Source organism: Micrasema longulum, unplaced genomic scaffold (assembly GCF_059751315.1).
Source record: "Micrasema longulum isolate JH-2025_06_02 unplaced genomic scaffold, ASM5975131v1 h1tg000306l, whole genome shotgun sequence".
In the NCBI taxonomy this organism is placed as follows: domain Eukaryota; kingdom Metazoa; phylum Arthropoda; class Insecta; order Trichoptera; family Brachycentridae; genus Micrasema; species Micrasema longulum.
In genome coordinates, this window is record NW_028277510.1 from 478,805 (window position 1) to 492,260 (window position 13,456).

General features: G+C 32.1%; 1 protein-coding gene across 1 annotated transcript; it reads left to right on the forward strand.

Annotated features, from left to right (window-relative positions):
• Positions 1–11: 11 nt before the first annotated feature.
• Positions 12–11,122, forward strand: Sras (Ras converting CAAX endopeptidase Sras). Its single transcript, XM_088224723.1, has 6 exons — positions 12–186; positions 2,756–3,000; positions 5,088–5,255; positions 6,394–6,462; positions 8,152–8,214; positions 10,172–11,122. The coding sequence occupies exons 1-6, from the start codon at positions 86–88 to the stop codon at positions 10,375–10,377; spliced, it is 852 nt and encodes a 283-aa protein (XP_088080849.1). The 5' UTR covers positions 12–85; the 3' UTR covers positions 10,378–11,122.
• Positions 11,123–13,456: the final 2,334 nt, after the last annotated feature.

Genomic DNA, 13,456 nt, shown 5'->3' on the forward strand with positions numbered 1-13,456 from the left:
AATTAATTTGCATCATGACCAACTTAAAAACTGTAGAATTTCTAAAATAAGAATGTGACACTTGGGGAACGAAAATAATGTCAAAATGGGTCTTTTAATTTCTTGCTTTTCGTCAATCGGGGCTTGTGTTATTCTATCAATTATTTATGTTGCGAGTCTTTATGTTTGGAGTTCGCCACATGGCAGGTTTGTAAGAAATTATATCATTCTATGACATCCCTCGTTCCATTTTTAAAAACTAGGTTTAGAACCAACCGCACAATTTGAAATTCAAAGTTGATTCCGCTCATATTTCATTAAATTTATGTGGTGATGATTGATATTACTTTATTTTCTTTCGTAAATTTAGTTATTTTCAATCGATACACCCATTATTTATACGGATATTATCACCCTCAACGGTTTTTACATTGACTAGAATAGTCCATGGGCGCCGTGTTCACGTTAGGCATGATAGAATCAGCTGTCAGCTGTTATTATTTATTTATATTTTTTATTTATTATTGCATATATCGCATTGATGTAAATTAGCATTTATACTTACAATGAAAAAAATAGCAAAAATATTAAGTATTCTAATTTGGGTTTTCATAATTTTAAAAACTAATATATTCCAATCACAATATTATTTATGATGGTAAGAACAAGAACTGCAGAACACAGAACAGGAATGTTAAAACCTTATTTTTGGATAAATATTTTTTGATTGTTAATCATTATCATGTCATTGATTATGTATAATGAATACCTACCGTACCTTGGAATAATCAGTGATTAATATTTTGGACCAATAAGTATTATTGAAATGGAAATATCTAGGTGTATTTGATGATATACACCTCAATAAATATTATTCAACCGCTTATGAACATAAAATAGTTTTATTTGTAGACATTACCCATATATTTTTTTAAACCTTTGAATCCAAAAAGTACCTGATTTGTTTAAACATATAGATAGTAGGTACTTTACAAAGAAATTAATTTTTCTCCCTTATATTTATTAAGATACCAACATCACAAAAATATTAAGTTCCACTTCCTCAAATACTGATGACCTGGTGGGTTGTCACAATGAGTCATTTACTAACACGTGAATCACTCTTCACTCTATGATCATATTTTTACTCTTCTTTATTTATATACTTAAGCTGTGATTTAATTTAAAGCTGATTTACTAATGCTCAAACTGTAACTCCTTAATTATGCTTCATAGATATTACAACAGCGATAGCGAACATCATTAAAAATGGAATAAGTCTAAGCATTCAAAATATGGACTTTCACAAAATGGTGAATGTTATACAGTGTGTAAAGTGATCACTTAAAGCATCCAACAACATCATCAGTCCCGTGAATACCTAGACTTACATGATTTATTTAGTATATACAGTCCATTTAGTTACAAAAAAAAACATTACTTTTTTTATATACAAGTATGAATAAAAGTAAACACAACTACTACTACTATCACGCTATTTCACTGTAGGGGTAGGCAGAAAGAATGGACCGCTACACACGTCTATCCGCTCATACATTTCTAGCTTCTTCCACATTCATACATCTTGTCATGCATGCCCTTTGGTTCTGCCTGCTTTTGACACGACCAGACTTAAGATTTTGGTTTATCTGATCTTACCTAACTTAGCTAAAGGAGTTACCATTCATTCTCACCATATTATTATTATGGATAACTTATATAGCGCCATTTTCGTAATATATTACCTTAAGGGCGCTATTTTACCATTCTTTCATCATCCATTCGTTTTACACAACGCAACTAAAAACATATATTATAGCTAGGATAAAAAAATAACGACCTCGAGAATAGATATTTTTTTTACAGAACCTCAACCTTTTTGGCAACCTCAATACGAACTATATATTCATCAGATTGAATGTATCCCAAAGAAAATTCTCAAAAACATTGAATATCGCTTTGGTAACGTTAATAATGATTATAGTACTTCCTTAATTCATTTTGAAATGGAATTGTTACTAAAGAAGCAACTTAATTATGATTTAGTTTTCCTTTATAAAATTTTGAATGGTTTCGTAGACTTGTTTCAATACTTGATTGGAAATATTGGATTACGTTGTCCTCTTCATTATACTAGGAACTTGCTGCCAGAATTAATTAATTAGACGTGCCTGTACAAACTACAATAACCGCTGTCAAGAAATGGACATCTTTAATAGTAGCATACATGCATATAATAGATTTATACATTCCATTAAAAAAAATCTATTCTTAGTAATTTTTTTTAGCTCATAACTCTTTTTTTTTATTGTATTCTTGATTTGTATAAGTAGGTATGTAATTAAATTATGATAACTTAATTGGTCTTTTATTTTTAATATTTAAAGAAAAAAGATGAGCCTAGTGTTTTTTGTTAAACAACTGTATGTTATTGAGTTTTTCTACTGACATTTCTTGGTGGAACTGCATTTTAATTATAATAATAAAAATACGCATATAGTTTTATTCCACTTTTATTTATTAACTTTTACCAGTGACTGGGTTTCGTCGTGACCGACATCGTCAGACTGGTGGGAGACTAAACACATTTCTATGTTATATACAAGTGCAAGCTGGGGTTGTATTATTATTATATAAAATCATGATTTACAACCCCTGCTTGCACTTGTATATAAGCATATTGAGCTTCACTGAGCGTTTGGACATCAAATGTTTAAAAAATATTTTTTCATTCTGCCAAGATATGGGTTAATGTGCTTTTTATATTTTTTTTTAGAGATCACCCAACCACCATAAAACGAAGATTCATCAGTGTTATTCTGATGACACTTGTATCTCCCCGATTCGTGTGGTATTGGCTAACTGACGAAGATCTGGAGAGAGCATCTCTCATGGAGCAGATGGGACTGAAGTTTGATGGCCTGATTCCAGCCATCATTATACCTTTACTGCTTACTATGATATTGTATTTAGGCCCACTCAGCATCCACTATATTTCAGGAATGTGGAAAATTTACGCAGGTCTGTACAAAATTATTTCAATTTAATAGTTCAATTCAAAGAAGATATAATAATCTTAGTCTTGCGGCTGTTAGTCGTCATTATTTATTTATTTACATACTTATCTAGCCCATTTAACAAGGGTAAATACATTTCTTTATAATATATGCAGGTACAATTGATATAAAATACAACTAAAGAAAATTCAATCTAGGACAAAAAAAAATAATCAAAAATTATTACTACCTCCAGATAAGATCTGGTCTATCTTAGTGATTGTTTGGGCCTAGGAAAGCTTGCACCAAAAAGGTCAAGATCTTGGCTCGAGTTTACAATGCAACACAATCGAGACATTGGTGCATGCAAGCCATAGTTTGTGCTGTGCTGATAAAGAGACAGCACATTTTTATTTCGCAACCGACAGATCGGAACATTGAATGCCACTTATTCCAGTTACAATGGTATATCAATTAAGGCATTTAGTAAATTAAACATGAGTAAGTTATTTCTACGTTTTTGTAGACTTGAGAATATTGACTCCATAAGTTTAGTCTCCCCTCTCGAGGTCAATCATCCATGCTACTTTCTTAGCAGACGATGTTGCACCGATTCAATGTGATTTATCCGGCCTACATAGAAGGGAGTCCAGATCACACAGACTTATTCTAAAAGAAGACGAACAAGTGAGCAATAGATTGCTTTAATTGTAAACAAATTAGTAAAGTCACGAGATGTTCTACTAACAAAACCTAAGAGTTTTAGGGCTTTACTAATCATGGTATCAATGTGCTCATCAAAGGAAAGTTTACATGCCATTATAAATAATGTACCGTAGTAAAAAGCTAAAAATGCAAGTTTTTATTTTTTTCACTATCATAGGATAAACATTCTGAAGGCATATTTTGATGAATAAATAATCTCAAAAAAATATTGAAACAAATACATCATTGATGGTTGTGGAACTTAAATTATTTTTATTTTTGTTCCCCTAAAGTAGTGGCAACAATGATTTTTAAAAATAACATCATATAATCATGCATTGCGGCAACATTTACATTTTAATAAAACTTTTGATCTGATTTTGAATTTCCAATTATTTAACATTTTAATGCGTATTACCCAATTCCTTGTTATACAAAATGATTCTCGGCATCTTTTAAAATACTATCTATGTCCCCATTCTATAAAAAAAATCCAAAAGGGAGAATTTTTTTGATTATTTATGTATGTAATTTACAGGTTTTCAGTTTTTATATGCCTGTAAATTACCTGTTTATAAAAACTGTATTTGTGAAACTAATAAAAAAGAACTATGGTTGTATATGGATATTTACGACATTTTTATTTTGGTTACTGGCTTTGCCTCATGAAGTAGGAATCTGAGCAACCTGGTGATTTTTTTTCCCTTTATTAGAGCCTTTTACCAAAATATGATAACATCGGCCTAAATCATATGGTGTTTTATAAATTCCGTATTCAAATTTATTTCCATATGTCTGCCATGGTCGAAGCATATGTTAAGTGTACATTTTTTAAAAGTAAAACTGCATATTGCCACATCTAAGAAAGAAAGTCAGCAAATCCACACACTATCAATCTGCCAAGAATATTTGATGGAGTGAGGGAAAATATGCTTCGAAATGATTTCATGTCTTGTATTTTTTATTCACCTCATGGTCTAATGGTCAGTGTGTCAATATGAAGAAACCTATGTACAAAAAAAATAACAAAAAGAATATAAAACTATGTAGCAAAGACAAAATGTAAAAAATGATGATAATGTTATTCTCATGCACATACATACCGTTACACAAACCATGTAATATGTAGGTACTTCCAGCAACTGTTTTAAATAATAAACTCCATTAAATAATCATTCGTTAGAAATAAACGTACACTTAACAATATCTACATCATGACAGAGATCATTATAATATTTATTGATAATAAACAAATTCAATGTGTGAATAGGGGAATTTGGCCTGGTACTATGAATATTGGAAATCAATATTTTGTAGTGGGTACGGCAAATCAACAGATTAATTTAGAATAAATACAAGTTGAATATGGCAGGTTATCGATAACTGTGTACTACTTATTGTTCTCAGAACCAATGTACTGGTGGAACAACTTCGGGGACTTGATATGGCTCAGGAACCACATAGTGGCTCCACTGTCAGAAGAGTTTACCTTCCGCGCCTGTATGATGCCCATCTTACTGCAGTGCCTACCACCAGTGACCGCCATCATAGTCTGCCCCTTCATATTCGGAGTCGGTGAGATTTGTTTTATCTAACAATAATATATATGTATAAGTCGAGTCATCTTCAACATCATTCCCCCGTTTATAGGGCACTAATATCCAACATTACTTTACTGGTTGAAGCATAAAATCAAGGCATTTGTATGTCAAGTTCAGTATTTCTCCGCAGGACTTGACTTGAGCGAAGTGATTAACTGTTCAATATTAATTTACATGGTTTTAGTCAGAACTGTTTATTGTTCAGTTCAGTTCATTCCAAACAGTGGCGTTTATTTATAATTAAATTTGACAAAAGCATTTTTAATTGACGATTTCACTTACCATTATCTTAATAATTATCAGTGGATTTCTATTCTTATTCTTATCTGAAAAATGGGGGTCAGTGGTATATGAGCTCCTGACATCACTGCGACCTGTGTAAATTAATTCTCGCTCTCCAAGCCCATATTTATAAAGAGACTGGGTGGAGGGCGAGTGCTCTCATTTTGCTCAATCTTCTCCTCCAACCCCAGTTATAAAGTATCAGGCTATTAGATAGGGGGGAGGCTCTCTAACATCCTCCGGTTTAACCAATGGTCCCCCAAGGATGCACCTTGTGATATAGAGCATCTCATTTACATGGAATATATATAGGTGTTTCCTCATCTGCACTGCAGAACCTTTATCTAGAAGTTTCGGAAAGTCTAGCAAGATGTTTTATCAATATGATTCGAATAATATCACTATAAATGCATGCATAATATCACTATAGATGACACGTCACTTTGACGTTACTCATCATGACCACCAAGTGCCCTTCTAACAAACATTGCGTACAAGTATGGCGCTGTAGCATAATTCATGCCGTTTGACCCATAAGGCGCAAATGTTTCATTTTCACGTCATTTAAAATATGCGTATTTAAATCATTGTAGAAAAATTATAAATAATAATGCCATTACCACCGTAATTTTTTGCTTATTTAATAATAATAATAACATGTTTACATGAAAATACCCTATTCAAGTGGTATAAACAAAGCACTTGAAATGGAGTGTAGATAATAAATAATATTATGTTCTATCATATTATTAATAATTCGGTAATTTTTAATTTTAGCTGTTAGTGCTTTTTATTTATTTTTTTTAATAAAAAAATTTGTATATTTTTAGCACATTTTCATCACATGATTGAAAAACTACAAAATGGGATGGATCTGATGAGCACTATTCAGATTTCCTGTAAGTATTTTTGGATATGTTGCGAAAGCAATGAAACCGGTCACTGATTATTCAAAAGAAAAGAAAGCGTTCCTCTGTTATTGGTAGTGTCTGTCTACTCCCAACTGAAGGAATGGCTCAATCGAATATTTAAAAAAAGACTAAATGCTCTTCTTGATGCTTGGCAATCGCGATGGGAATATTCCCCTTCAGGGAGGGTTACCTTTCTTCTTTTTTTCTTAAATCCGTCAGCGCTTAAAATCTTCTTGGGTTATCCCCGATCACTGGACTACGCAATTTTTATCAGGTTATGGTAAATTTAATCAAAAATTAAATATTTTCAATATTATTGATTCCCTTTCGTGCTGCTGCCGATATCCAAATCAGTCTTCTGAACACATCCTGTGGTCTTGTCCCTTTCCCCCTCTCTATGATTACCGAATGGAGCTTCTCCCTACTATCCTTGGCCCTGTTATAGGTCCTGTCGGATATACAGATGTGGTGGCTTCCAAAAATAATTTCAAGGCTTTAAAAAAGTTTTTCAATCATTTTAGCGAGTTGATCATGTCCAATCAATTTAACCCCCGTCAATTTTACCCCGCGATATATTGCCACAGCAAACATTTTTTAAATTTTAATTGTACAATAATAAACAACGGATTAATAATGGTACATTATTTCACAAAGACATGCAATTTTATTTCATAATAAGATTTTTATTATATTGTTGGCACAAATTTTAAATGCAGTGATAAATTTGTCAAACGGGCAAAAGAAACCTAAAATAATGTACTATTGTTTTTTTTAAACTAAAAGCATTTAATTTAAATTGTTCACATCTACGAGGGCGGATTAAAAATGAAGCTACCTAAGTTTTTTAAATAAAAGAAAATATAACTTTTTTTTGTCGGTATGTATGTTTTATCAATATCTATATAATATAATAACAACTTTTCACGCATCTCAACAGGGAAAAATACGCAACTGTTTGCCATGCTCATAATACTAGACACTCCAATAAGGATCTGATTCTACAGAGAGGAGTTAATACTTTTTAGGCTCAAAGGCAGCAATATTATAAAGGCCCGAGGATATATAACCTTATCCCAGATTCATGGAAGTGTGGTGGGATTGCCGGGCTGAGGAAGGTGTTGACCGCAATTTTAATCTGTATTGGTCGGAGAATGTCGTCGAAATTGTTGTCCGATGTAGAAGGATGTAAGCTGATTTGTAGTTTTACTGGTAATGCCTTAGGATTTAGTTATTGTTCAGGTGTTCATGGTATATTTATTATTTACTTTTAAATCTGGAAGCATGGCACACATGGGCATATTTCTATGTGTGCTCTAATAATAATAATAAAATTGTAATAATTTTTTTATATTATATTATAAAATACATTATTAACTGCCTTAGAACGGGGAAGCTATCCCTAGTTAGGCAGTTTAGATGACTCACCAGCAAAAATAAAAATATGTATGTTTACTTTTACCTCTCAATTAATCTTTTGTATAAATAATTCAATCTATATTGCTGAAATAAATATGCAAAAAAAATACAAAATAAAAATAAACAAAAATCAGCAAGTTAAGCAAACATACATTGGATTTACCTAGATTCAGCTTTCTTTTTGGTTAGCTTTTTTAGTTACAATAAAATGATTTGCATGTTTAATTAAATTTGATGATACTGATTTATTTTTTTACTTAGGTTTCCAGTTTCTGTACACCACGCTTTTTGGTGGTTACTCGGCATTTCTATTCGCAAGAACAGGTAATTATATAATGTCCATTACTGAAGTAGTTTAGCTCTTTGAATTTTATAGTTTATTTTGGCGTTTAGGTGATCACTGCACACAGTGTAACATTCAACATTTTAAATGTTCCCTGAATACTTCAAGGAGTGCTGGTTAATTAAAAATAAAAACTCATATTATATAATAGATACTCATAATTTATTGAACTATTTATTGAACTTAGAGATTATTATTATGGATAACTTATATAGCGCCATTTTCTTAATATAATACCTCAAGGGCGCTTTACAAAGTAATTATATAAAGATATAAATTTAATTTGAATTTTATAATTTAAGAAAAATAATGTACTTTGTCACCACATGCTAAGAATTTATTCAAATGATTTAGAGAACAAGTGGGTTTTAAGTTTCTTCCGAAACATCACTTCACTCTCACAGTTTCGAACTTCTGCTGGGAGAGCATTCTATGCCGTAGGGCCTGCGACCGCAAATGCGTGTTTGTCGAATTTAGTGCGCTGTTTGCGTAGAGGTGTAATAACTTTTCCTTTCGACGTAGATGTAGCTGATCTAAGCGTAAGACGTCTGTCAGCTAGTTCATCTGGAACGCAAAGTTCCCTTAGATATTCTGGAGCAGATTTGTGCAGTGACTTATACATAAGCCAACAGAGTTTGTATTCCACCATCTGTGGAAAACGTAGCCAGTGTAATTTCCGAAGTAGTGGAGTGATATGACTCAATTTAGAGATTCCAAAAATAAGTCTCGCTGCTGCATTCAATACAAACTGTAGGCAAGTCATTTTATTCATTGGTAGACCTGCAGATACCATTACAATAATCGACTCTAGACACTACAAACTTATTTATTAATTGACAGGCGGCATCAACTAGCAAATTTTTGCATATGCATTTAATCTGTCTCAGCTGGTAGAAGCATGAACTTATCGTTCTACTAATTTGAGCGTCAAGAGATAGATCAGAATTGAATTGAACAGTAAAGCGTGTAAAAATGTGGGTAAAGCCTGGATCAAATTCTGTCGTCTGGCTGAAGCCATCCATAGTTGTCCCGTTTTAGATGGGCTATGTGTTAGTCTATTTTCAGCCATCCAGTTTCCTATTTTCTCAATGCATCCATTAATCAAAAAGAGTCCAAATCTGGTTACCCATTCACTCTGCACAATTATTTGAAAAAGAAAGTGAATTACTATTTACAAACCTAATCAAATGAGGAAGTTCAGTGTTTTTTATTTCATTTATATGTTAATAGACTATCTAAGTTAATTTTTTTATGTATAGCATTATCAGCGCTATGATCTTTTAAAGTTTTGTGATTTTGAAATTACTCCGCCTGTAACGTCTCAAGTTCTCTGCGGTGAGTTGTCCTAATTGGTGTATTGGCTTTCTAATAACTGGAAATATAACACAACTCTTTATCATTGGTTGATTTCGGAGAGCTAGTGAGTATCTTTCAAAGTAGTTCCTTTTTATCAAAATCATTGAGAAACTTCGCCATACAATTAAATGCTTTAACTTTTATTGCGCCTAAGAAAACATTTTTTACATACAATTTTCCATTGCACTGAACTTTCTCTTTATATATATTAAAATAAATATTGCATTTTTATAATTTACCAAAATATTTAGATTTTTGTTCTATTTTCAAAGTCAGAAATAGCTATGTGGTAGAGCAGGGTTTGAACTTTAAATCTCTGATCTGTAAGTCCACAACACTACCACAGGATTTACTGCCATGAAAAGTATTTTTAGGCATTACCTAATAGGTGAAATAATTCAGCCAGAAAAAGCCAATTTAGACTCCCATATTCCTTATCGAAAATGTTTTCTCTATCTCTTGCAATAAATCTTGATAACTCCCTAGGGAATGGAATCCTGCCATGTCAAACATTTGGTTATACTCAAAATATTGTTGGTTGATTGTGACCTATACCTTTATATATACGTCGATATTTTACAGGACACTTGGCAGCGCCACTGCTGGCGCACGCTTTCTGCAACCACATGGGGCTCCCCCTCTTCAGTGACATCCTCCAGTACCCATCCAAACAGAGAATCATTATATCAGCGCTATTTGTCGTAGGATTAGTTGCGTGGTTCTTTCTCCTTGGTCCCCTCACTACACCGTGGCTCTACCGCAACACAGTACACTGGCCAGAAGCCTAACATTTCTACAAGTCTGTATTTTCTTATATTTATCTAAGTCTAACAACTTGATACTAAAAATATATTAATATTTGTAAATATGTTATTATGTATGAATAATTAAGATAGGTGTGAAAATCAATAGTACCTACTCTCTTTTTCTACTTTTTTTTTCTGAAATATCATACTATTATACACGCACACACATTTGTACCGCACAATTGTGCACTACAAATGTGTAATGTTCAGCGCTACCGGGCGGATATTTTACTAACTAAAATTGTATCGTGTGAAGTTAGCATCAGTGTGCGGTATGCACATTATAGTACCTAGCGACCTGCCTAGCAGGTATTTTAGTAACTAAAATCGTGTTGCACTAAGTTAGCTTCAGGGTGTTGTATGAAGTTGTTTAGCGAGATTTTAATTGTGGTAATCAGTAATACCACCTTAACATCTAGGTACTGTTGCATTTTCGCTGATACATTACTACAGTAAGGTATTCAAATTTATGTACATCCCAGATAGCAATGTAAACTTGACTCAAGCTTGTATCAAGTTTGAAATATCAAGAGTGAAAGATTAATCCAAGTTTGAGATGGCAACTATGTAAACTTGAGGCAAGTTTAAATTAAACTTCCTAGTTACCATCCACCAAACTTTCATGATGTTTGTTTCTACAAACATCCTACAAGGTTGCCACACCAAAATTCATGCAATTTTGGGTTTATTTCTACAAAGCCACAACAAACTCGAAGCTTCTCTAAAATATTAAAATTAAATAAAATATCATGTTATCATTACTCAGTACATTTATTCTGAATAAATAATAAAAATTACAGGCTATTTTTGCCAAGAAAGTCAGATGATGTGATGTCGAATAATTCTCAGAAAACAGACTTGAGACTAATTTAACTGGAGATCATAACGAGGCATAATCGAGATGGCTCCGGATATACGCAGTGTGAATTTTTTTTGTATACAAGGGTGGCTCCCCCAACATACTCGCGAGATTGCTCTTAACGTATTCAATCCGGCTTGACACTTGTTTACTATATGGTTTATGTGTGAGTTCCATGTAAAATGAGTGTCAAAAATTACTCCCAAGAACTTAATCTGGGTCGTAAAAGGGACTATCTCATCTCCGTGTTAAATTTTTATGGTTGGGATTTTTCGCTGTTTACTAAAGTTGATGGCGTTACTTTAACCAGTCGATAGATCTAAGCCATGTTCCACTAACCAATTCTTGATGTTACTCATACCTAAATTTAGAAAACAAGCAGTTGAGATAGGCCTTGCACGTCGGTAGACTTCGGATTAATTCATTTCCCGCCCATTCAGCCATTTTGTCAATTTGTTGCGCAACAGTATTATTGAATAGTGGTATGCGCTCGATTTCCTTAACTTCTTTTTCTCCAAACATTGTTCCAACAGCATCTTTAATCGATGGTAATACTAAATCTTCGCCAATGGTATGAGGCTTTTCTGATCTGGCAATCCCTAAGCTAATGAGTGCCAAACTGCGACATTATCTTTTGAAATACATAATGCCAAACAAACTACACCTTGGCATTTGGCAGCCCTGTTACAGAGAGTACATAATATATTATATAAAAAATATATATTCAAAATATAAATCAAACTAGGGTCAGTACTCTGTACTATAAACCGGTAATTTTATTTTTATAAATTTCAAATTCAAAGATTTTTTTGCCACATCTTTGTCTTCCTTCAATTGTCATTAAATTCTGTTTTTTTTATTTATCCTACATACACAGCCCTAATAGTTTCACAAAACACCTGTCTTGCCTATACTGTTTTGGAACTTATTCATAATAAAAAAGAAATGCTCTTTTTTAATTTAAATAATCTTTAATTGATTCTCCTGCAAAATTAACTGTATAGCGCGTCAGTCTTTTAAACTTTTACCATTGTTAAATAGCTTGAATTTTAATAATAAATTATTATATTTCTTATTGATTTATTGCAGCTTTTTTTAATACTTTTGTAAATTTACACAAACATTTTATATTCATATCAGCAATTGAAGGATTCTTTTCCAAAGTTGACTATTTCCATAATATGGATATTCTTGCATTATATAACATCGTAAAGATTTGGGTACGCAAAAAATCTGGATTTATTTAATTATTGCCAAAATGCATCAATTTTAGGTACTTAAAAAAAAATTATAAGATATGTTTATATTTGTATTTTGAAAACGAGTTTTTTTTTTCAAAACTTGATGGACCTAATTTTTCAGGAACTAAAAACACTTGTCATACCTTCTTAAATGTATCCACATCTCATATATTTTTTTTATTTCAAATAGTCTACCTATAATAAAAAATTTTGATTCTTGAAAAAGTTCCAATTTGAAAATATGTAGTCAGTTTTGAAAAAGAACTGTACAATAATTACGTTTCTATAGTTTGTAATATATATCTGTCTGTAAATAACTTTTCATTATAAGTATCCACTTATATTAGAAATCGGGTTGTGGTCCTGTGGCTAGTGTCTCGGACTCACGGACCAAAGGTCCGTGGTTCGAATCCCACTCTACCCCAACTCGATTCCATTTTCTAATAGTGAGTTATTTACAACTCGTTGAAAATGGCCCTCAAAATTAAATATTTGGGTAAATCATAAGAACACAAATATTTCTTTTTACTAAAAAAAAAAAAAAAAAATATTCTAAATTGTTCATCTTGTGATTCTGTCCAATTGGTATTTGGTACCAATCTTTACGTAGATGTAGATAGTTTTAATGAGTCTTCAATATTTTAAGAATAAATGCGAAAGTAGTAATTAAATTAAACTGCAAATAATTTAATTAAATAATGTATTCTTAGCAGGGGCCTTTAACCTTACACAGCCTTTGTGACCTTAATATTCTTCAAGGAAACCTGAATTCAGATAGCAGTTTAATGTATGACGAAAGTGTGTGTAAATGATTGGCATTAATTTTTAATTTAATTACAACGACCCACAATTTTAAATACTTAACGCAGAAATCGAAATATGCATACTATAAATTTTTAATATCGTGAAATGTATGTGGGATAATTAAAAACAACTACAGGTGATACGAACAATTATTTAG

Coding starts and splice junctions, on each gene's coding strand:
- Sras (XM_088224723.1), top strand. CDS start 86: ATGGGTCTTTTAATTTCTTGCTTTTCGTCAATCGGGGCTTGTGTTATT. Junction 187..2,755: donor TGGAGTTCGCCACATGGCAG/GTTTGTAAGAAA, acceptor ATTTTTTTTTAG/AGATCACCCAACCACCATAA. Junction 5,256..6,393: donor CCCCTTCATATTCGGAGTCG/GTGAGATTTGTT, acceptor GTATATTTTTAG/CACATTTTCATCACATGATT.